General features: G+C 47.2%; 1 protein-coding gene across 1 annotated transcript; it reads right to left on the bottom strand.

Moving 5' to 3' along the window:
- Positions 1 to 507: 507 nt before the first annotated feature.
- Positions 508 to 25,408, bottom strand: SHMT1 (serine hydroxymethyltransferase 1). Its single transcript, XM_037491607.2, has 12 exons — positions 25,308 to 25,408; positions 18,567 to 18,681; positions 17,431 to 17,576; positions 14,045 to 14,160; positions 13,530 to 13,690; positions 8,882 to 8,963; positions 8,193 to 8,405; positions 6,696 to 6,812; positions 5,142 to 5,264; positions 4,270 to 4,386; positions 3,692 to 3,802; positions 508 to 3,360 (listed from the first exon to the last, which is right to left on the bottom strand). The coding sequence occupies exons 2-12, from the start codon at positions 18,660 to 18,662 to the stop codon at positions 3,188 to 3,190; spliced, it is 1,455 nt and encodes a 484-aa protein (XP_037347504.1). The 5' UTR covers positions 18,663 to 18,681; positions 25,308 to 25,408; the 3' UTR covers positions 508 to 3,187.
- Positions 25,409 to 25,478: the final 70 nt, after the last annotated feature.

Below are 25,478 nucleotides of genomic sequence, written 5' to 3'. Positions count from 1 at the left end.
CCACATGGACTCCATAGTTAACACCTGGGAAATGGATAAAGACAAGGTCAACCATATTTGGTCTTCTGTAAGCTAAAGCCACGACTACAATGGTCTTGAGGTAGAAGTCCACTTTGGAGTGTGTTTACTCGAAAACTTCTACGTCAAGGATGGTTCAGAAGGCCCCAAGGATTCTAAGGCCAGAGAGAGGTCGGGTGTGAACAGACCAGACTGTCCTGGGCGCCAGCCACAGAAAAGGCAAAGAGGAGTATCTCACTAGTGTTGTTTCTTCATTAGGAAGTAAATTTGACTAAAGTTTAAACTTCAGAATTTAAATTTTATTAAAATCTTAACTTTTCACTGTGGCCGGTTCAAAGGATTGCTTGATGCCAATTATATTTCTTTTCAAAGGGATGCAAAAGTACTGGGACTGAGCCACAGAACGGGCAGAGGTGGTGGAGATGTGAGGCTGCCCCTCCCCAACACCCCCTCCCCCCTTTGGAGAACTGGAACTAGAAGTCTCATATCTATAAATCTGAATGTTGGGGAGATCTATGCAATGAGACTAGTCTTTTCAAAATTTTTCATCTGAGGTTTTCTTCTAGTGATAAGTCAGTAAGTTTTTATAGCACATTTAAAGACATTTCTCCCAAACCGGACATCAGTGCCTCTAGTATTTTAGACTTAACTATAACTTTGAGGATTATTTCAACTTCCAATCCAGTCCTCCCATTCCCCCCTAAAAGCAGTCCAGGTTAAGAAACACCTGGTCAGTTTAGCAATTATGCAGTAGTGATTTCCAGAATCTCCATCTTAGAACTCCGCTAAAGCCTTTCAGAGTACCTGTGGCACTTGGGACACGGCTTGAGCTGCTGCCTTACACCTCGCTGCTCCCCTAGGGACCTCACTCTTTCAGTGGAATCTTTGGATTGTGGAAGCTGTCACTTTTCCATAATATCCTGCAGTGGCTAAAGTTACACATACTGCACCAGAATCTGGAAAACAGACCTTAATGGCTCACCTCTCATTTCTCACCAAGCTTTTAACTTGTTTCAGATTAGTTGCAATATTCAAAGTACAGTAGATTTCAAGCCCAAACAAGTAACACATTCCATTTCAAAATCCTAGGAAGGCCAGCAGATTTAATCCCCAGTGCCACAGCTGCTGCAGTTCAGTAGTGTCTTTCTGGAGGCCAGGAGCAGTCCTGGAAGATCTTGCATGCACACTGACCACTTCTGCTAGTGCTGGATGCATGTTCCCCCTCCCCTGGCCTGCTGGTGTGTGGCAGATCAGTGTCCTGTCCTGCTGCTAGTACTGTCTCAGGTGGTGGGGAACCCCATGGGTATGTGCGATGGCCTGCAAAGAACTGATCCTCTAAGCTAGCAGTCAGGTTTTATCTTCCAGCTCCCTAGAGAGCGCAGAAGAAAGTGATTTGGTTCATGCTTTGAAGCCAACCAGCTACATTTCTGGCTTTTCTCCAAAACTGTGATGGTAGAAAATGATAAAACTGGAATCTTTAAAAGAAATGTGGTATTAAAAGACCATAAAAAGGAAGAAACATTGAATCTCTGCTAGTTGGAAGCAAAACAAGACTCACCTGATAGAATTTGGGCACTGGACCAAGTCTGGCCTTATTCCTGAAGGCTTCTTTATGGCCCCAGGGAGGGAGGGAGCAGGAGTGGAGGGGATGAAACAAGTAGTGAATTAACCTGTTGGTATGGGGCCTCACTTCCTGGGGGTGATTGTTTAGCTCCCACTGGGAGCGTGCACTGCATCCCTTTGTCTTCAGTTGGGGGGTGGGGAGTCAGTCCCCCCAATGTAAGAATGTCTTGGCAGCATAATGGCTCCCAAACTGAAGGCAGATGTGTGACTGGTTTAACATCCACACTCCGTGGAGACTGCAGCACTGTCTCCCCACCTGTACGGTAGTAAAGGCCAAGAGTGTGCTGGACCCCAGGGATATACTTCAGACAGGACCACGGGGTACCACATCCACCAACTGCCTGACACGGGCTGGGTTGAAATAAATGCCACCTTTAAGGTTGCAGTGAAAAGCATAGTCTGCGAGAAGTTCCTGTATGTTATTTTTTGAAAAGCTATTTTATTATTGCATGTTCTCCTGTCTGTGCGTGTGAATGTGAGTCTGACAACCACGTGAGCTGCGGTCACTGTCACAGGCCGGGGGCACGAGTAGGGACGCACACGTGTGTAATAGCAGCTCCTAAGTGTAACTGCACAAGAATTTAACCAGAGTAAATGCCAAACAAATAGTATGAGAAGTGTACTTTTTAAGAAATTAATTTATTTGAGTTCAGATATTTTTGAAATATAAAAATTGGTTGTATTTTTTAAAGCTATAATTCTTGTAGACATTCTGTGGTTAAAAACTTGATTGTGCTTATTAAAAATGGTCATCTATGTTTTGCACTTCAGCTTTGTGAAAAATAAAGTTTCTTTGGGAAGGTGACATTGGTTTCCTGATTATAGGAGGGAGTTGGTTATCTCAGACAGGCCAGGAAACCCCCACTGATTCTCAGGCTAGGATGTGACTAGGGCAGCCCCAGGCTCTGCCCCTGGCCCAGGGGTGGAGGAGAAGACCATTTTCACGTGTACCGAGCTGCCGCTCAAGAACATCCCAGCATTACTGGGTGGCCCCTCATAAAGGCGTGTCATTCTGATATAAAGCGCAGAGCGGAAGCTTCAGGAGAATTTCCCTCTTCCATTGTAATGGTCACAATTCAGCAGCATCCCTCTGGGTTGGAAATGGGCAGCTTTTACAGACTACAACTTGGGCTTCTTATCTTTTGAATTGGATTGGGGAAAACCCAGTAACTGTAAGAGAAGAGGGAGTAAAATCATCAGAATCTTTGCAATAGCCCTGCCCCACACTGTCTAACTGAATCATGGGTAAAAGGCTAAAAAACATTTCATTTTTTTCCAGAAAAATTACATAGATTTGTGAGAAAATCAGGTTCAAATTTAAACTTGTCTTGGAATTACTAACAATGAGCCTTGAACAAATTTTGCGTTTTGAAGATTACATGTGTAAAGTCCAAAAAGAAACCTTGGAGGGCACAACACAGCTGACCAGGTCCCAAGTGGGGCTGTTCTTCTCTCTCTTCTCAAAAGGTTCTGGGCCCCTCCTAGGCAGCTGATCCGATGCCGCATCGGTACGTCCACACTGGGGAAGGGCAGCCAGCCGGCTCCTTTAGAAGTCAGGGAGGCCAGGGAGAGGGAAGAGAGAAGCAAAGCTCTCCACTTCTTCTCTGAGAGCCCTAATGGCCCTTTGGTACTTCTCATCCCCTTCAAGTTTCTCCTTGAACTCTTTCAGGGTGGCCTTGACACCCACGTCATTCTGAATCTGCAGAGTCAGTTCTATTCCTGTGTGGGCAAGAGACAAAGAATCAATCTGTGACCTAGCAGGCCCCCTACCTCCTGGAAGCCCTACTCCCAGATGCCTCCAGTGGCTGGGGGCTGTGATAGCTGTAAATATAAAGTCACCTTAGAGCTGCTGCTTCTATGCACTCTTCCTTGGGCAGGACAGGTGCACAAGCCTCAGACAGGAGGCTAATGTGGTGGTGGTGGTGGCCACCTCCTGTCCCTGGGACTCAGCCCCGACAGAAATGTCTGTCTGTGGCTGGGTCTCAACCACTCAGCTAAAAACTCCATGCACGCAATACAGTGTGACAAACTTCCACACCTTTATCCTTACCTCTGTGAATCAAGTGGGCTACTTTTTGGAACTCTTTTTCCAAAAGTCCTCGGGAGGTGAGCGCTGGAGTCCCCAGTCGCAGTCCACTGGGTCGCAATGCACTTTTGTCACCTTCGAGATAAACAGATTATGTTCCTGGGCCACACCCAACACACCACTGGGCAAAAAGAACAGGCCCGCAGACAAAGGGGAGAAGAGCAGAGCTGATTTCAATACTGGAATCAGCAAAACTTTCTGGCTACTCATTTTATAGCTGTCTGCTGTTTAAATACTGACACAGGCCCTTGCTCCTGACATTGAGGTTAGCCAGCCTGTCTGGGTTTGAGATGTGTTGCCCACATTTGACTAGCAGCCCAAGGAAAAGTCCAGCAGTCTTTCAGAGCCCCCTCCCTCCCTCATCCAAATGCCTGTAGTGGGCTGGGAGAGTCCCTCTTTAGCTCCCACCCAGCATGGTGTGTCTGTCCCCTCCAAATTGTTTGATGTCTGTCGCCAGAACCAAATTATCTTCAACTATAACTGTGGCCAGAGGAGATGCAGACAGGAGAGGTATAACAGCAGAAAAGATCAAGAATTCTCACCTGGGCAGGTGTTCTTGTTGCAGGCAATAGAACAGGCCTCAAGCACCTTCTCAGCCCTGCCACCATCGGTGCCTTTGGAACGAAGATCCACAAGGATCAAATGGTTGTCAGAACCACCTGGAAACAAAGTTGAACATGTATGAGTGCAGAAGGCTGATTGCATGCCAAATGAAGGAATCTCTCCCGAAAAGGGCAGGGTGAGGGGGCTGAAGTGGCTGAGGGTGGGAAAGTGAGTACCCCCACCTACATCCTGGAGGCACCCCACCTGCCCAGGGTCTACAAATTTGACAGAAAGGGCAGAATATCTTGGGGGAAAAAACGGTGGGGGTGCAGAGTGGTGCTGATGACACAGGATATAAGGGGAAGATGACAAGAGATTTTTGTAGCCCAGTTAACCCTTGAACAACAGGAATTTCCACTGCGCAGGTCCCCCTCTATGCTGGATTTCTTTAAACAAACAACATACACTTACAGTGTTGATAAATACAGTAGACTACTGTAAATATTTTCGTTGTGATTTTCTTAACATTTTCTCTAGCTCACTTCATCATTAGAATGCGGTATATGACGTGTAACATACGAAACGTTAAGCAACGTTTTATGTTGTCAGTTCTGGGAGAGTCAACATCCAGGTATATGCAGATTTTCAACTGTTCAGGGTCGGGGGAGGGGATCGATGTCCCTAACCCACACATTGTTCAAGGGTCAAGGGTGTCACCACCACCTATGGCCTAGCCAAGGAGACAGCTGGCACACCGGCTCCTCTGGAGGTGAGGTGGTCCCCAGGTGCCCCACAGCTATGGCCACAGTGCCCAGGGCCACCGCTCTGTGGGTCACATCCTGACAGGACAAACCACTATGTCTGTGGGTACCTGTTACCACTTTGTAGCCCAGCTCTATCAAGGTCTTAGCCAGAGCCCTGCAATTGGCCACCACCTGGTGCTGATAAAGTCTGAATTCCGGAGTCATGGCTTGCTTCAGGGCCACAGCAACCCCTGGCAGGAGACAGAGGGTCAGGAAGACAGGACAGGATCAGAAGACAGACCAAGATTAAAAAAAAAAAAAAAAAAAAAGGGCACCCCTTGCTTCCATTCAGCCTTCCTTGCTTTTCTATGTTACTGAAGGGAGTGGACTATGTTACCCCCAAAATGGTACAGAGCTCTTTATCAGTGGGGAATACATTCCAAGACCCCCAGGGGATACATCAAACCAGGGAGAGTACTGAAGTCTATATATACTGTTCTTTCCTACACATACATACTTACAATAAAGTTTAATTTATAAGTTAGGCACAGTGAGAGATGAACAATAATAACTAATGATAAAATAGAGCAGTTATAACAATGTGCTATAATAAAAGTTAAGTGAATGTGGTTTCTCTCAAAAAATATACATAGTATTTTCCAACTACAGTTGACCTTTGGTAGCTGAAATCACAGAAAGTGAAATCTCAGATAAGGAGGAGCACTGGATATTTTTAAAGTTACAATTACATGGCTTATCTCCAGATCTTTACTGAAGAAGCCTCTTCTCTTGGAGGAAATGCTTCAGAGAAACTTCCAGGTATGGAAGGTATGCTAATGTTAAATGGAAAAGCTGTTCTTAAGCAAGATGGATTTTACAGCCCTTTAAGCTAGATCTGTGAAATGGTTACTTAGCTGCCCTAAAAGCTAATGCTTTGACACCCAATTTGCAGATCCTTCAGACCCGAGCCTGGGTGAAAGGGGCAGCCCAGCTCTGCCTTGCACATCTAGACTCATCAGTGCCTTGTGTTCCCTCCTGAGGCTGCTTAAGGGGCACAGAAAGTGGAGGAGAATGCAAAATACTTGTGTCTGAGCTTCCAATCAGTGTTTGTGGAAATGACTGGCAGAGGCCTGAGTGGCTGCAGATAAGGTGATTCCAACATCTGAGAGTGGCAGAAACTGTCAATGCCGAGCTTGTGGGTAAAGCTGTGCTTGTGGGGAGACTGTGACACCCTCTGTGAACATACCCACCCCCTGGTGCCTAAAATTCTACCATTCACTGCTTCCCCTTCTTCTCTCTCTGGAACTCTCTAATGCTTCTCTTGATGGAGAGGTTACACCTTCATCCTGGGCTCCCCCCATGAATGTACTCTACCCAATTGCTTTGTTCCAGGGAAGACAGTGGAAGAACTCAGATCATCACAGATTTCACAAGCCAGGTGTACAAAGATGATCACCCAGCAAGAGGTATCATTGACAGCTGTGATACTGTCACAGAGTTGACATTCCTCTACTTTATTCCCACTGTGGAAATCCTGACACACTTTTGGTGAACCCGTGAGAAGGAAATAGGGGTCATAGGATGAGCAAAAGTGGGGCAACCACCTGACTGCATGGGGGCACATGGGTGAAAGTACTCCCCACCCCCCCCAGGGCTCTGGGTTTGGTTTGGTGATGTTTTACCAGCAATGGCGTGGTTGTGGGGGCCCCCCTGCAGGCCTGGGAACACAGCTGAGTTGATAAGGGACTCCAGGTTGTATAAAATCTCTTTGCCGGTCTTAGCATCCACACTGCGCACTCCTGGATGAAGAAAAATAGTAGCATGCAAACATCTGATAGGCGGCCCATTTGTTTTCTCCCTATCTGAACTCAAATCCAAACTGGCCATCGGGGTGTGTGCACAGGCCTACTCTTAGCAGGCCTGGCCCGAAATCCTGGGGAGCAAAGGGGCTCCTTGCTTCCAGGAGGGCCGACCATCCTTTCATAGATGAAATGTAAGAATAAAAATCTCCCTCCACTGAGAAGAGGACAAAGGATATGCCTCGGGCATATTTCCTCAAAGAATTGTCCAAGAGAACAGTCTTCGTGGATGACAACTTTGAAGGAGACAAAACTCATTTGCCTGTAATGTATAATTATGTGTAATTATAAAATAACAGGGAATAAAGTCTCTTTCTGAGAAAAAGTAAGTTCATCAGTAAGTGCTCGTGTCTCTACAGAGCTTCTTGGAGCACTTTACAGAAATGAATTTGTTTACTCCTCACAACTGCAGTCTAAGAGACTGCACTATCCAGATCCCCACCCTGGAGGTGAGGGTTCAGGCACAGAGAGGCTGCATAACTGTCCTGGGATCCCACAGTGTATATATGGCACAGACAGGATCGGCTCTGGCCAAGCAGGTCAAACAAACAACATCTACAACAGTGGGAGAAACAGACATCTCCCAGGCAGGTGGGGATGGCTACCTGCCTCAGTGAGGTCAACACACCTAAAGTGCAGAGCTGGCAGCACACTGAGCACCTGAGTGGGCACGTGGTGTGTCCAACCTGGCCAGGGGCTAGGCAAGGAGACCCTTCAGGGCTAAAAGAAATCCAGTACCAGTGGATTCTGCTGATGCAAGAATCCACTAGTTCTCAGCTAGTTTCTCTGCTGATGCAAGGGGAGTGCATCTGGTCTCTCCCTGGGCTGAAGAAGTGGATATCTAATGTGGCTTTCGATGTGAATCAACAGAAATTCCTCACTAAAATGAGGAAACTGGTACTATGGTTTATACATTAGTGTCTTATGATTTGATTTCTGATTTGAGTTCTCTGGACCACAATAACTTCACCAAAATAACACTGCACTTGAAGCCTTCTGGTAGGTCCCAGTCAGTCACGTCATCTTCCTTTCCCCGCCTCTTGTGGGGATTAGTTCAGCCAAAGGATGCTGGTGCCTAGCACAGCATCCTTTCCCAGGACCAGGTTACCCAAAGAATGAGGCAAGAGTTGTGGCTCAGGGCTTCCTTCTAGATCCCTTCTTTAAAGTTCTGTCACTGGCCCTTCATAAGCAGATCTCTAAGGAATCCTAACACCATCAAGGAATCCCAGGTCTGCTTTTCCCAGCTCCCCAGAATGAACATGAGTCCTCCGAGGAGAACAGCCACTGGCACCCCCCTGCACCCCACACATAGGAGCATACCTCTCCTGTAGAAGATCATGCCGGCTCTGCAGCCTCGCAGGGTTTTGTGGGTGGTGGTGGACACCACGTGGCAGTGTTCAAAGGGGGAGGGCACCACGCCAGCAGCCACCAGCCCACTGATGTGTGCCATGTCGGCCATGAGATATGCCCCGTTGTCATCTGCAATCTTCCGCAGCCGAGCGTAGTCTAGGTTCCGGGAATAGCAGCTGGTTCCTAAAATAACCAAGGGACCCAGTCAGGTCAGTTAGCCAGGAGTCAGCTACAGTGCAGATCGGCAAAATGGTCTCTGGATAAGCATATGTGGAAGTCTGGAGAGTTCTCCCTCTCAAATCTCTGTAAATGGAATCGAAGGGTGCCCTCCCAAAACATCTTCGTGCCAAAGGCAACTACTCTGATCTTCCTCTTCAATATCATGGTGGTTGGGATGGCCCCCGAGTATTACTACCACCTCCAATTAGCCAGGGATTAACGTTTCGAGATGCTTCAATGAGAACACCACCTAGTACACTCGTGGCAAAGACGGACATTTGTCCTGAAAGAAAATAATATACTTAGACCCAAGAAGATCAGCTATCCATGGTGGAAACTAGGAGTGAGCAGGGACAGGGCAGGGGACATCGCCACATCTCCATTTGGTAAGAGCAAGGAGTCCTCAGATGAGCGTGGCTGCTTTCCCCCCCACTCATCACCTGCGATAATCAGCTTCGGGTGGAAGAGGCGGGCATTTTCCTCCAGCTGCTCATAGTTGATGTAGCCAGTGTCTGGGTTCACCTGCGGAACACCATGGAGACATCAGACCACCTTCCAGCCTGGCTGTGCCCGCCCTCCCACTAAACTCGCACCAGCTGTCAAGGACAAGCTGCCTTCCTCCTGCATCTGTCCAGGCTGTCGGCTCCACACCATAAAAACAGGAAAGATGTCCCAGAGCAGGATGTGAGGGGTGGGGCAGGTCATGCAGCCTGCACAAGTGGTATAGACAACCAAATGCCCTCACAGACCCCAGATGCCATAAGGGCTACCATGGGGAAAGTGGGTCGCTGCACCCTGGGCTTCACCCTGCCGAGAAGGAACCAGGAAGTCACTACAGAATGACACAGGTATGACAAACATGCCCCATGTAATGTAGGTGTTGAAACGCTGTCACTTTCAAGAATGAGACAAAATGCCCGCTAATACCACTCCTGGCCCAGGCACAAGGAGGCAAGACAAAGAAATAAAGGCAAAGAGTTAGAAGGTGAAAGAAAGCTGACATTACTCAGGGACGCCAGGTATTTACCTAGAAAGCACTGTCAGAATTAACAAGCAGATGCAGCCAGGTCATTGGGTTTAAGGTCAAAAATCAAATTATATGCGTGTATGTAAGTGATAAAAAAAGAAAATGAAATTTTAGTAACATTAGTGTCAAAAAACCTAAACAAATGAAAAACATATAAGACCTTGCACAAAATGTTACTGAGAGAAACTGAAGATTTTTTTTTAATTTTAGTAATTAAGGCAGAGTATGTCTGTGGGAGCCAAGATTCAGCTGGAGTCCAGAAACAGAGCCCCTTCTGATAGACAGCCACCTGGTCCCTGACAATGGCCCTGCAGGGAGGAGGTTTTCCAATAAATGGCAACTGGTCAACTGAATATCCACACAGAAAAAAAATGTTAACTGGATCCTTAACTCACCCACACAAATCAATTTCAGATGGATTGCAGATCCCGCTACATGAGAAACATAAAACAACTGTGTTTCTTTTTGGCACGTGTAGGGTAAAGAAAATGTCAGGCTTTTCTGCCCTCCTGCCATCAGGATAGATGATGGATCCTTGTCCTGAATGCATGCCTGATGGCGGGCGCCTGGAATAGGGTGTGGGCATAGGTAGATGGGATTCAGCTGAGCTAAGACTGTGCTTTTTAAGGGCGTCGTCACGGGGACGCCTGGAGAAGCTGAGAAAGAAGCCGATGAGAGAAGCAAAGAAGCAGAAGCAGAGAACGCCAGGGAGCCCAGATAGAGTGAGGACTTGCTGGGGGCTGGGAGACCTGCCAGCCTCCCGGCCCCCCAGCAGCCCTGCCTGCCATATGCCTGGTGAACCCCAATAAAAGACCTGCAAAAAACCATTGAGGACTCTGACTCCTCCCTTACCCGGTCAGCATGGGATCAGAAAACCTGCACCGCGTTGTAGGGTAAAGAAAATATCAGGCTTTTCTGCCCTTCCGCCATCAGGATAGATGATGGATCCTTGTCCTGAATGCATGCCTGATGGCGGGCACCTGGAATAGGGTGTGGGCATAGGTAGATGGGATTCAGCTGAGCTAAGACTGTGCTTTTTAAGGGCGGCATCACGGGGACGCCAGGAGCAGCAGCAGCAGCAGCAGCAGTAGAAGCCGAAGCCGAAAGAAAAGCCAAGAAGCAGCAGAACGAACGCCAGAGAGCCCAGAGAGAGTGAAGACTTGCTGGGGGCTGGGAGGCCTGCCAGCCTCCCAGCCCCCCAGCCAGCACCCCTACCTGCCACGTAGCCGCTGAACCCCAATAAAAAACCTGCAAAACCACTGAGGACTCTGACTCCTCTTTTACCCGGTCTGCATGGGATCAGAAAACCTGCACTGTGTTCTGCCCTGACCTTTACAGCATGTATGTCTAAGAAAGTTCAGTTTGTTAAAGTTACACTATGACATACATGCCAAGGGGGAGCAAAAATGGTTTCCAAAGGAATTCCTGTAGGAAAAACTCCAGGGGTCTACGATATGAGAGCCCTCTGAGGAGGTGGGGGATGGTCATGTCCGAAACACTCCCACCTGGAAACTTCATCCTCTCCCCCCCACTTTGCCCACCAGGAAGTACCAGGACCCCTGGAGGGAAGGCTTGGGGTTTGGTGGTCTCCCTTTCCAAATGAAAAAAAAAACCACACAATTGAACACAATCACACAAGTTTGTGTGCAAGCTTATGGGAACCAAGACGTCACCGGAAAGGCAGGTTGAAGGACGGTTTGTGGTTTAGTTTTCTGTGTTTTTTTTCAGGGCGTGAACCGGTTATTTTTCAGTCACCTGAACTTGGCAAGGAAACTGCTATCTCAATGAAAAATTAGCAGCTAACCCACAGGAAAAAATGGTCTTTACTCTAAAAATATATAAAAAGGACATAGTAACCCCCAAATCTGTTGTTATTTTTTCCACATTTTGCTTTTAAACTTGTGCATTTTTTGGTTTTTCTTTTTTTAAGGAATTTTGAAAATATGACAATAAAACAGCTTCTAGAAGAATTCACAGGCATTTGTTTCGTGAGCATTTGTAATACACAGCAGAGGTGCGGAGGCAGTGGCTGGAAGGGAGTCCCCTCCCTCACTTAGGACCAGAGAGAAGGGATTCCTGAGTTACAGAGGAAGAGGAGATGGCAGGTTGCTCTTTCTCCAGAGGGTGACATGCCTGGTCTTGTGTGGATCTTTAGTTGCCCAGAGGATGGAAGAGAATCCCTGGAGAGGACAGGGGCTGAAGACAAGAGCAGATGCTCAGGGAAAAGCTGGGCAAGGAGCGGCCTGGTGGGCAGAGCAGCCTTGGTGGTTGCTGATGGAGACCAATCAGGTTTGTCTCTGCCCATAAGGCCAGTACCCACAGGCATCCCTCTAACAGGTGAGCTATGGCCAAGGTGGCCAGACTTGGCCCTCTACACCCCTGCAGCCCACCATTATGTGGGCTTCCCCACTGCGGCCTGCTTAGTTAGGGTCAAAGATGAGGGTAGCTAGGGGATAAGAGAGGACAGGGGTGCAGCACCAGGCTTGTTAATCCAGAAGAGACTCTTCAGGAATAGCAGACATTGGGCAAAAAGAGCATGAGGCTGCCCAAGTTGAAAAACAAGAGTCCTCATTCTTTCCATAGTGAAAGCAACTATAGAAATCAGCTTTTCCACCCTAAGTGCACAAACTGAGCATTGTGTCGCTAATAGCACATTCAAAATTCATCTTCAAGGTCAGTGCTGGCCAACGATGATACCAGTGACTGGAAACACCCAGGCTTCCCATGAACAGAAATGAACCATCGCTAGCAAACAAATGCACACGTGCAAACACTAGGACTGAGGCAAGGTCAAATAAACAGCAACCAGGGGTATGCAACTAAGACCACGGAATGCCAGCATAGAATACTGACTGCCTTAAGAGAATAAAATGATGTGTCTGACATTCAGCAGAACATAATGATGTGCTGCTCTCTCTGTTCAGGGAGGACATATGAAACTATCAAGGAGTGGCCCATGTGCCGATAAACCCACAAGGAGATGGTCTTGGACCCAAGAGAAAATCATCAGAAGCATGGACTGTACCATACCTACCCATCACTCTAATGACCTTGATAAGTCACTATGTGCCCCTGCCCCATAACCCCACAAATCTCAGACTTTTTGACCAGTTCATTTATACCAACAAGGGCCCCCATTAAAAATCACTTGCCCGGGGGGCCTCCCCGGTGGCGCAGCGGTTGAGCGCTGGGTTGCGAAGCTGCCCGCGGCCTCTGCGGCGCCGGTTCGATCCCCGGCTGCTCCCCGGCCACCAGAGGAGGGTCCCACATGGCGTGCAGACCTCTCCTGCCGCCCGCTGCTCCCCTCAGCAGTGTACTTCGGTCCTTCTGCCTGCTCTGCTCCCCACTCTGGCTCTGGTGAATTCTCTCACCCTCCCGCGCTTCTGACTGTACCCAGTGCATGTATAAACAAAACAAACAAACAAACCAGCAAACAAATAAATAAAGCATGCCTCTATAAAAAAAAAAAAAAAAAAAAAAAAAAATCACTTGCCCGGGGCCTGCACAGCCTCACTGATTCTGATGGTGCTGGCCCCCATGCTGGGCATGCGGCTTGTACTGGCTATGGCTGCCTGGGCAGGTCTGGAATGGGGAGGATGAGGCCCTGGCTCCAACCTCTTGTGGCCGCAGAAGCCAGCTGACTCGGCTATGGAGGGCTAGGTGCTGACAGAGGAGCTGCTGGCTGTCCTTATAGCAGTGGCTAGCCTTGGGGGTCCCTAGCAGGACTGTCACCAGGTCTGGCTGTAGCTAAACTGGTTTCTGGGAGTAGTTACCCTAGCCAGCATTGCCCTATAGCTCTGAAGCAGATATCAGCCCTGCTATGGGGGAAACCTCAGTCTTTGCCTCCCCGACTTAGCTTAGTCCCTCAGTTCTCCATCCTGGCTGCCTCCTGCATGCCCCAGATACTGAAGGAGTCTACAGGGAGGGAAGTGACAAATGGTGGAAGATGGGGAATTCCTGTAGTGCCACATGAATAAAACTACTCAGTCCTATAGGCACAGCCAAATGCTGCAGGCTTTCTGAGGTTCCGACTACGGAAATACAGAGATGCACTCTCTTACCTTATAGGGCATAGATTCAAAGAAGATGGACGTAGCAGAGATTTTCTTCTTGTCTGTCATGAACCCATGAGTCAGGTGACCCCCATCAGGCAGGTCCAGGCCCATGATGCGCCCATGGGGTTCCACCAGGGCTGTGTATACTGCGAAGTTTGCAGGGGAGCCTGGAACGGGCAGACCAGAGGTTTCATTACTTCTGCCCAGAGTGTGGTCATGAGGCCACCCTTCAGGAGTAGCCAGAACGAAGCTGGACACTGTTATGCATTCTCCAAGCCCCCAGAAGTTCCCCGCCCCCTTTGAGAGTAAGGGGGACACTCAGAGACATGGCACTACCTGGAAGAAGTGAGAACAGCTGTAAATCAGGGGCGGTGAAGAAAGCGGCACAGATCAGGAGGGCCAAGTTGACTTCTTTACTTTCATTTATGGGCAGTCCTTACAGTCCTCCCAGGGAATATCAACCAGCCATGGGAGACTGGCAGAAAGGGGGCTGCACAGGCCTGTAGGGATGTGACAATTACCTGAATAGGGCTGGACGTTGACCCCCCAGCTCTGGGGGTCCAGACCATAGACCTGCAGTGCTCGCTTCTGACAGAGCACCTCCAGTTCATCAACGAACTCGGTCCCGCCATAATACCTGTGGGAGGACAAGAGGTAGCTGTGATCCACAGCTGGCTCCAACCTCTGTGCACAAAGGTTCCAGTTTCTCCACATCCTCACCTCTGCTTGTTATAGTCTGTTTTCTAGAGGCGCTACCCTAACGAATGTGAGGGGATATCTCAAAGTGGTATTGATTTGCATTTTCCTAATGATTAATGATTTGCGCATCTTCTCATATGCTTGTGCTGTGAGTTGTTGCTTAATGAATAAGAGCTTTGTTTCTGCAATATGAAAACATTCTGGAGATGAACTATGGGCGTGGCTGCACAACTGTAGCCAGATCCCCTCCATCTTACAACAAAAAAACTCCCCTAAACTAAAAATTAGGAATAAGTGGAATTAAACGCTAACCACCTTTTATTCCCGTTAACTGGCTCCATTCTTGGGAAACTGATTGTGTTACATCCCCAATAAAATTCTCTGTGCCTCTTGGAAGTTGACAGTGGAATCAGAAACAAACACCTTCTGGGGCCTACCTGGTGGCCTAGGAGTTAAGTCTCAGTGCTATCACCACCGAGGCCTGAGTTCAATCCCTGGTCAGGGAGCTAACCGACACATGGCACAGCAGACTTCCCCTGTCTTGCCCACTGCTCCTCTTAGCTGTGTATTTCAGTAATTCTGCCTGTTCTGCTCCCCACTCTGTCTCTGGTGAATCCTCTCAAACACACCTCACCTCTGGCATACACCCCAGTTCTTCTACAAATAAATCAATCTTAAAAAAAAAAAAAGAAAAGAAATGAACACCTGCTGATTGCTAAGAAACACCTTCCAGGCTCACATCCTTTGTTCTGTGACCAAAGAAGGACGTGGTCTGCCCAAGCCTAAAGCAGGCAGGCCTCGAACAGAATTATAGACTCTCAGGATGTCAGGACTACCAGAGCAATTAACCATTTTCCTGGGGAGCAAAGACAGGATGGGGATTCATGATCCCACTGAGGCTCCAGTGCCCCCACCTGCCCTGCTTCACACAGGCAAGCTGGGGCTTGCAGGGAGCTGTGGACAGTGTGCAGTGCAAATGGCCAAGTCAGGTCCTGGTTCTGCTCTTTACCAGCAATGGGACTTGTAGCAGCCTCCTTCACCTACCCAAGCCTAATTCCTTATCTTCAAAAGGCAGGTGACAGTGCTGACTTTGCAATAAGGCTGTAGAATAAATAAGAACGGATCATCATGCTTAGTCCAGTGACTAGACTACAGTGCTACATTTCTTCCACTTTACACACCCTTAATTATAAGATGACTGCTACCCTATTAGTCACTCAGAAAGAAAAATGCATTTTCAATTCAATTACAATTTGCCATCAAATCATTCAACAAAACTCTTAGAGGAGGAGAAACACCACCAATGATTGCTGGGCACCCTCAAACCACAACAGTACATACAATGAAACTCTGTCACCTCACAGGGCCAGAAATCATCTGCCTCATCTCTCTTCAGACATAGAAAATTCACTAGATAAGGACAAAAAGTCCAGGAATCATCAAAGGATTTTCTGCAAGGTTAGTAGAAATTTTAGAACCTCTGAGACAGCTGGGGACAACCAATTCTCTGACAACTGGGTCTCCAATGACTCCATTCAATTCTACACTAAGTACCCAGAGCGAACACAAACCCCACTCAGGTGAAGGGTTCAAATGCCAGTCTCAAGTCTAAGTCCCCAGCCTCCAGTCTACCTGCACTTCTGATTAACTTGGCTACAAACATGGGGGTCCCCACAGTCACCTCCCAAGTTTGGTAATTCACTAGAATAACTCATAGAACTCAGAAAGTGCTTTACTTATGATTATTCATCTATTATAAAAGATTCAACTCAGGAGCTGCCAAATTGAAGAGTCATACAGAGCGATGTGGGGAGGTATGCCACCCTCCAGCACTTTGAGTGGTCCAAGCCCCTGGCCAGTTTCTTTCCCCTTCTGGATGTGAGGGCCTGGGGGCTAAAAATTCTGACTCTCTAATCATATTTGGTCTTTTTCTGGTGACCAGCCTCCATCCTGAAGCCATCTAGGGGTCCCATTCTGAATTACCTTATTAGCATAAAATCAGATGTGGGCGAAAGGGCCCACTACAAATAACAGGAGACACTCCTATCACCGTGAAATCCCAGTGGCCTTAGGAGCACAATGCTGGGAACCAGCAACAAGGACCAGATATTGACTTTCAGCTATAACAGGGTGTGGGAGCCTCTGGATGACTCCCAGCTGGGCTATTTGTGTGCAAACTAAAGAGTCAATGAACCAGAGCCCCCCTTTTTTAAAATGTGGAAACCAGGGCCTCCCTGGTGGCACAAGGGGCTAAGCACTGCACTATGAAGCAATCCGCAGCCTCTGTGGCATGAGTTCGATCCCCGGCTGGCCAGGGAACAACCCACATGGCGCAACAGACCTCTCCTGTCTCACCCGCTGCTTCCCTCAGCAGTGTGTTTCAGTCAGTCTGCTTGTTCTGTTCCCTGCTCTGTCTCTGGTGAATCCTCTCACCCCTCCCGCATCTCTGGCCTGTACCCCAGCTCTTATATGCATAAATAAATAAATCTTTGAAAAAAATGTGGAAACCAGCACCCCCTCTTCCATTTGGTTGCTGCCAAGATCAAATGAAATACTAGCTGTGGAAACATTACAAGGCATGATGCCACCATGAGTTATTCAGGGCAGGAAAAAGACCACCTCTTCCACTTGTTCTCAGTCCTTCCCCAGAGAACCTCAGGGGCCTCGCAGGACAGAATACAGTTCAACTCCAAAAGTGACCCTTCTTTTTTCTGTGTTCTTTGGACACAAATGTATGCATGTGTGAAAAAGCTTAAAGGCAAGTTCCGTGATCATCTTTACCTGGCTTTATGGACAAAAATGAAATATAACTTCTCGAGGTTCTCAGGTTGAAATCACTGCCTTGTAACCAACCCTGGTCCCCAGTACCCTGGATTCAGTTTGCTCTTCTGATATAGATTTGATTTTTCCCATGACAATGACAACCTTTCATAAATGGATCACTCAGAGGACTAGCCATTTTCTAGAGGGTCTGGGTCAACAGTCCAGCAGCTTCAAACTCCTGATGGACTGAGCTGCTATTCTAGAAAGACCCAGTGGGACTGAGAATATTTGCTCTAGTATATTAGTGGTATCACATGCTGGGCATCGTAAAAGAGTTCTGTCAAAGAGCAGGAACAGAACAGAAATCTCAAATGTTTAGATCTCATATTGATTCAGTACCTCACATCACTATGTCAGAAGCAGGCTGTTGCCAACCCTTGCATACCTCTGGCCTGGGTACCCCTCAGAATATTTGTTATTTAAGCACGAGCCAAGGGCTTCCAAAACTGCTCGGCTGGCGAAATTCTCTGAGGCAATGAGCTCCAATCCAACCTTCTGCCGGTTACTCTCCTTCTTAATGAGGTTATAAACCTGATGAGAAGAAAACAAACATTAGACATTTTAGGTTAACATTTATCTCTGACCAAAGTGATAGCCTAGTAAAGAGAAGAGTCACTATCACAGATTCATATTTTGCCCTCAGAAGAACCTCATAACCCAAATAACCAAACCAAGAAGACAGCTATGGGCCTCCCTGGTGGTGCAGGTGTTAAAGACAGAGCTATCAAGCTATTGCCAGCCACTCTAGCACAAGTTTTATTCCTGGCTGGCCAGGGAGCAACCCACATGGTGTAGCAGACCTCTCCTACCTCCCCCGCTGCTCCCCTCAGCAGTGTATTTCAGTAGATCTGCCTGTTTTGCTCCCCACTCTCTCTGGTGAATCCTTGCACACCCTAAATGTCTGGCCTACATCCCAGTTCTTGTACGCATAAATAAATAAAAATAAATCTTAAAAAAATAAATTAAAAAATAAAGATGCTCCAATCTCAACGACCCTCCAGGTCACCAGCCCAGGGCTCTGCACTTTGTAGAGAATCAGGAATATGCAAATTGGGCCTCCCCGGTGGCACAGCGGTTGAGCGCTGGGTTGCGAAGCTGCCCACAGCCTCTGCAGCAATGGTTCAATCCCCGGCTGCTCCCCAGCCACCGGAGGAGGGTCCCACATGGCGCGCAGGCCTCTCCTGCCGCCCGCTGCTCCCCTCAGCAGTGTACTTCGGTCCTTCTGCCTGCTCTGCTCCCCGCTCTGGCTCTGGTGAATTCTCTCACCCTCCCGCGCTTCTGACTGTACCCAGTGCTTGTATAAATAAATAAAAAAATAAATAAATCTTTATTAAAAAAAAAAAGGAATATGCAAATTTACCCTCAAAGGACTTTTAGCCACTTTGCCAGCCACTGCACTGAATTGGTCACATTTCTTCTATTGGCAAGGCTGTCCTGAGTGAAGTTGATTCAGGATTAGAACCAGAGATTGCAACAGCACCTTTGATTTAGGCACCTCTGTGAAGTCCCCACACATCTCACCTCAATGTCATTGTCTTGCAGGGGCTGCGCCAACATCTTATTGTGGGAGGACCACAGGTCAGCATCCTTGTGAGCCCCGTTGACTGGAACTGCCATTGTGCGGGTTCGAAGTCGTCTGAAAATGGGAAAATGCCCACCATTAAATTTAGTCAAAGCTCATCTCCCGCTCATCTCCCCAGCACTACCTGATAAGCAGGACGATACTCTATTGCAAAACCACAGTGTGAAACTTCAGGCTGAGTGTGCTAGGAAGGAGAGTCACCCTCCGTGAGACCCACGGTGTGGGGACTCCTGCACCACCCTTTCTCAACAAAGCTTTTCCTGTTGATAGTTCATTTCCCTAACTAAACTAACTTCCCTGGAGCTAAGGACCAAGCATCATTTTCCTTTTTCAAATTTCCCACACATAGAGGTGACATGGAGCGCCCAGCACGGCAATCCATGAAGAGTTGCCAAATGACTGAACAAATGAATTGCGGACCAGCCTTAGTTTTTCTACTTTTCAAGTAAAGAAAATGGGCCTTAGTAAAGCATTACACAGTGTTGGAAACCAATGTGATCTTGATCAATAAATATTTCTAAAGAAACTTTTAAAAAGTCAAGTATTATGTTACCCCCAGGGCTGCATAGTAAGTTGGCCATGAAGGTCACACTCAAAACTCCAACAGACATGCCCTGAGCAGCCCACAGAGTTCCTGCACAAAGAGTGAGAGAAAGAACAGGCTTGATTGAAATTACAAATAATTATAGGTCAAATTTGCATGTCTTTTTTTTCATCAGAAACTGCAACCATTAAAATACAATGGAAATATGATGTTTCTTAAAATAGGCTTCCACAAAGAACAAGAATTTGTGATCAGCGCCACCTTCCCTAGTGTGAAAGTTTAAATATTTATTTACAGGAATGAATCTCCCTTAATCAACCACTTGCAGCTTTTCAGTAATTTTCCATTAATTCAATTAAGTTTTCATTTAAAATCCATTAATTCCACAACTATTTATTGAGGTCCTCCCCTGTGCCAGACATGGAGATGGTGCTGGGAATACAGTGGAGAGTGAAACAAAGTAAGTCCTGCCCTTCTGGGGAAGAAGTTAAGCAGCAAACAAACAAATGTACTGAGTGCAGTAGTCTAAACAGCAAAGTGCCATTGAGGACAGGAAGAAGGTGTTGGGGGACCGGGCAGGGCTCACTAAAGAATCAATCACAGGGAGACAAACAGTTCTCAAGAATACAGAGAAATAATAAGAAATATATATTGGTTTCTGTTCTTGAAACCCTTGTAATTTCTCAAATGATAAAGGAACTAGGAACAGCTCTTGTTCTAGTATTGGTTCTCTACCCCCGACTCCTCATATAGGGCTCCTGAATCCCTTGGAACTTCCTGGGGGACAGCAGAGTCTTTTGTTCTAATGAGGTGACTCTTGGTGGGTCCTGGGTGACTGTGGAATGGATTTGGTCACCAGAAAGACCAGGCCATGATTAGAAGCTTGGAATTTTCAATCACATGTCCCACTCTCTGGAGAGGGGTGGAAATGGAGTTAATGATTCATCATGCCTACGTGAGCAATACTCAGCTAAACTAGTAAGGGGTTCAGAGACTCCCCAGATGGGTGAATGAATCCACTTACTGGGAGGACAACACAACTCAACTCCACAGAGACAGAAGTTCCCATGCGACCCACCCCGCACACCCCCCACCCCCCACCCTGGATCTCCAGCCATGTACTTCATTTAGCTATACAGCTGCATCCTTTATCACATCCTCTAATTAACTGGTCAATATTACTAAGTGTTTCCCTGAAGTCTGTGAGCTTCTCTAGCAAATAATCAGTTCAAGGGAGAGGAGAATATAGGAACCTCTGATTTGTAGCCAAGTTGGGCAGAAGATGTGGAGAGCCTGGGGGTCCTAATACCTGTGACTGGCATCCAGAGCCTCCCTAGTGGCAAGAGGGATTAAGTCTCAGCATTATTAAGCTATCGCCAGCCACTGCAGCAAGAGTTCGATCCCCAGCCAGGGAGGTGACACACATGGTGCTGCAGACCTCTCCTGTCTCACCCACTGCTCCCCTCAGTCATGTTTTTCAGTATATCTGCCTGTTCTGTTCCCCACTCTGTCTCTGGTGAATTCTCTCACCCCCTGTACCTCTGGCCTACACTCCCATTCTTGTATGCATAAATAAAAAACAAATATTTTTTTAAAAAAACCATGGGATTGGGGCCTCCCCAGCGGCGTAGCGGTTGAGCGCTGGGTTGTGAAGCTGCCCGCAGCCTCTGCAGCGCCGGTTCAATCCCTGGCCGCTGGCAAGGGTCCCACATGGCGCGCAGACCTTTCCTGCCACCCGCTGCTCCCCTCAGCAGTGTATTTCCTCGGTCTGCCTGTTCTGTTCCCCACTCTGGCTCTCGTGAATTCTCTTGCCCTCCCACGCTTCTGACCATACCCAGTGCTTGTATAAATAAATAAATAAATCTTTAAAAAAATAAAAATAAAAACCATGGGATTAAAAAGAAAAACAAAGTGGAAGGTAATCTTGCAGGATTGACCCTTAACCTGTGAGGTCTATGCTAATTCTGGTTAGTGTCAGAACTGAGCTGAATAATAGGACATCCAGCAGGGTCAAAGAACTGCTTGATATGTGGAAAACCCCCACATCTGGTGTGAGAACAGTGTAAGTGTGGTAGTGCTGTGAGAGTAAAGGAGAGACACAGCAGGAAGAGTGTAGTTTTTCCCTGTACAAGTGCACACAGTATAATTTGCTAGCCAAATATACTTTTAAATAAAATAGCCTAATAGCCCCAAATCACAGTCTTCCTTAATCTCTGGTAGCGCTAATAAAAAGAAACTATCAATAACCTTTAATGAGAAAATTCCTAATTGGAGTTTTCAAAGCAACCATTATATTAACACAAGCACATGATTAGAACTACATCATTAGTTTGCAGCCATGCCTGCAAAATGCAAAGTAACATTGGAAGCACTTTAAGTTATATGCCAGGAACACTTGTGCAGCAAAAGCAGTACCACTCTGCCGAGGGCAGTGACCTTGAACGTGGCCAGTTGTGTCCACGGACTGGGCATTGTGCCCAATAGCTTCTCCACATAGATCTCCATGTTCAAGAATGGCCAGTGCAAGTCAAGGACCTCTGTATTGGCCAACCATATGTCCCTGGCAGGTGGTAAACCACAAAAAAGCATGAAATCAAAATATAGGCCCTTGGGTCCTAGAATCATGAAGGAAAAAAACAGCTTCTTTTAAATATTGACTAGTTGAGGTTAAAGACAATTCAAAGGTGGCAAGCAACACACAAATATTCCTTTCCTAACCACCAAATAATTAAAGTCCAGTTGGAACCCCACTCTTGAAGGACAGTGGAATCTACAGTATTCTGTGAAAGGCATTCTGTTTACTCTGCTCAGGAAAAAGAATTAAACCTCTCCCTTCGCCAGCGACTCACTCATCTCACATCCCCTGCCACCCCTTGCCAACCATTTTCTTATCCAAGATGCTGATTCCGAGTCAGTTGCTTCTTCACCCCCATGTCAGTTGCTGTCGCCCCTCTTCCCAGGCCAGCAGTGCCTTCCTGCTCTCACTGCCTACCCACTTGGTGGAGTTTCCTACCCTGTATCCTATTACCATTTAGGATCAAGTCACCGCCAAATGTAGTACTTAATCCATACCCTTATTAAATCCCAACTTGAGTCCAAGTCATGTTTTTTCCCTTTTAACCATGAATTCTTTATTCAAGCAAAGTTCAAGATTCTTTGTCTTGTTTCAATGAAATAGATTATATTAATTACAGATGTAATTTATTATGTCTACTGGGTCAACAATAGCTATCATAACATATCCTAGGGTGTTCTGAATTAAAGAAAGAAAAGGCAAAAATCCTGACTGTAATGGTTAATTTACACATCTTGCCTGGGCTTAGGGAAGTTCTGATAGAACAAGAAACAGTCAAGACAAAGGTCCTGAAACTATGTACTTTTCAAGATACTGAGGGTAGAGATTCATGTTTAATATTCTATCTAAGAGAGACATACTTCATATCTTTTGTTCAGGTCTGGATGTTGTCTGGAAAATAACACATCTTGAACTTCTCTCTCACTTTTTTCAGAACTGTGATAAAATACGCCCAACATAAAACTGTCCATTTCTGAGTGCGCAATTCAGGGGCATTAAATACATCGACATTTGTGTGCAACCATTACGACCAGCCATCTCCAAAGTTTTTCATTTTCTCAAACTGTAATTCTGCTTATCCATTAAACAATTCTCCAATCCTTTCTCCCCCATCCCGGTAACAAATATACTTCCCATTTCTATGAATTCGACTATTTCAGGTACCACGTGTAAATCATATAATATTTGTCCCTTTGTGTCTGGCTTATTTCACTTAGCATAATAATTCTTCAAAATTCACCATGTTAATGTGGATATCAATTTCCTTTTCAACACTGGATAATATTCCACTGTATGTAATACCATATTTTGTTTATTCATTCACTTGTCCATGGACACACGTTACTTCAACCTTTTGGCTACTATGAATAATGCAGATATGAACATGTGTGTGCAAACATCAAGTCACTGCTTTCAATTATTTTGGTAATACACCCAAGAGTGGAATTGCTGGATCATAGTAATATTGTTTAATTCAAAATAAGATTTTGATATTGAAGAGTTTTATTCCACTGCTAGCACCCTACAATGAATTCATTCATTCCTTCAACAAATACTTATTGTGTAACTCCTATGACCCAGGTCAGGTAATTTTAGGAGGTGACAATTGCTATGAGCATACTAAATGCGAGGTGTCTGAGCTGGGATCTGAACAGTGGAAAGGCACCAAGTCTATGACATCTAAAGTGTTCCAGGCAGATAGCAAGCAAGTGCAAATGTTCCTAACATGGGAAAAAACTTTGATCTCAAGGGTCAGAAATTGGGCGTCTGTGGCTGAAGAAAGCAGAGGCACATCAAATGAGACTCGAAGTCCCAAGGGTAAGAACACGGATGGGAGGGCCTCCCTGGTGGCACAAGGGGTTTAGACACAGCACTATGAAGCTATCCGCACCCACTGCAGCACGAGTTCGATCCCTGGCCAGGGAAGTGACCCACATGGCGCAGCAGACCTCTCCTGTCTCGCCCGCTGCACCCCTCAGCAGTGTATTTCAGCCCATATCCCTGTTGTGCTCCCCACTCGGTCTCTGGTGAATCATCTCACCCCCCACACCTCCGGCCTGTACCCCAGTTCTTGTATGCATGAATAAATAAATAACTTTTTAAAAATAAAAAAAGGACACGGATGGGAGATGAGATTTTCACCTCGACAGTAAGCATTTTACAAGTTTGAAACTATTTCCTGGAAGCATTTGTCTTAAACTATTTTTAAACCCATCTCTGAACAGAAAGTAACAATTAGAGAAACCCAACTGGAGGATGTTAAAGCTCCTCATGTAAAAGAGCGGGTGGACATTGGACGCCTGATTCTCCCACTTTCAAGGTGAAGGCCACAGCAGATGCAATGGTGTAGAAATTCACCACAGAGCCAGACCTCGGGGTTCAAAGTCTACTTTTCACACCCTAAAGTGCAAGCCCAGTCACTGACTCCGATGTCTGAGGCCCCTCACATAACCCAGAGGTGGTGACAGTTCTGAAGCTGGTTATGAGGGGTATCAGACAGAGTGCCCAAATTATGCTAGCCACAAAGTACTTGAAAATTATCAACTATTATTGTTAGAGGATCTGGGGGCTTTAGGGGCACCTTAATCACCATTCAGTGCTACCCCACTGAGTCCCCAGGGGGTTCACAGCTCAAGCTACTGGTTACAGTCATTACAATGCTGGATCTTTCTGTGGGGTAAATGTCACCCACTTGTGGCATGACCCTCACTACAGCCCCTGGGAAATAGACGGAAAAAGTGAATCCACTTGCCAAGATCACCAGAATCTCAGTTCTTGTTTACCGTTAGCTCCAAAGCCCTTTCCTATGATACTATACTAAAAACACCACACAAAATAAAAGCGCGATACCAACTACCCTGCACGTTCCCTCAAGTAGGAAATTAAAAATATGATTCCATAAGAGCCGAACCGGTGTTTCCAGTCCAGCAACTGCCTAACCGAAGAGTTGGGGTCATTTAACTTCCAGAACCTCGAGAAACACAGGGCACAGAGCCAAGAACCCCACAGTTGTTTCCTAGAACAGAGGGTAACAGTGTGCAGACAAGCACGGCCCCTCCCCGGATCGCACGCGCCGAAAGTGGAGACACCACAACCGCACAGGTTCAGAGCGCTGGTGTGGGGCTGTGCCACTTGCCAGCTGCAGTCGCACCTGGTAGGCTCTGCTCTCAGAGCCTCAACTCCCTCACTTGTGAAGTGGGAGTGATGATTGCACTCGACCTGTCGCTTTGTCATGACTTTAGGGCGTGGGAGGAGGAGGTGAGCTGCATTTAAATTTCAAATGCTCAACGCGGAAAGTGTTGAGCACAGGGCTGCTAGTCGAGCAGCCATAAACCTCGCCTCTGTGTCAAAGGCCGAGGCCACCACCCGCATCTGCACCAGGCGCTCCGATCTGCACCAGGCGCCGAGCGCTCTGGGTTCGCCGCCTGCAGATCACTCACCCCAAGCGCTAATAAAGGGTCCCTTCATCCAGTTCGGCTTCCCAGAGGCGCGAGGACAGCGCGGCCGGCCCCGCGAGCGACCGGCACCTGCAGGCCCTGGGCCCCGAAATCGCCCACTTACCAGAACGGAGTCCCGTGCACCAGCCGAGCGGGCGAGACCAGAGTCCACGAGCCGCCGATCCCGGCCCTGCAGCGCGCCCGCCCGCGTGACCCGCAGCTGGAGCCCCGAGCCCTGAACTTGGCGCGGCGGTGCGCTCTCCACTCGGCGAGCTCCGCGCGCCCGCGCCCAGGC

Source organism: Talpa occidentalis, unplaced genomic scaffold (genome assembly GCF_014898055.3).
Source record: "Talpa occidentalis isolate TD23 unplaced genomic scaffold, MPIMG_talOcc4v2.1 talOcc4.7, whole genome shotgun sequence".
NCBI lineage: Eukaryota > Metazoa > Chordata > Mammalia > Eulipotyphla > Talpidae > Talpa > Talpa occidentalis.
This window is presented reverse-complemented; position numbering and strand designations above follow the sequence as displayed.

Coding starts and splice junctions, on each gene's coding strand:
- SHMT1 (XM_037491607.2), bottom strand. CDS start 18,662: ATGGCAGTTCCAGTCAACGGGGCTCACAAGGATGCTGACCTGTGGTCC. Junction 17,577..18,566: donor TGCAAGACAATGACATTGAG/GTGAGATGTGTG, acceptor TCTTCTCATCAG/GTTTATAACCTCATTAAGAA. Junction 13,691..14,044: donor CAACGTCCAGCCCTATTCAG/GTAATTGTCACA, acceptor TGCCCGTTCCAG/GCTCCCCTGCAAACTTCGCA.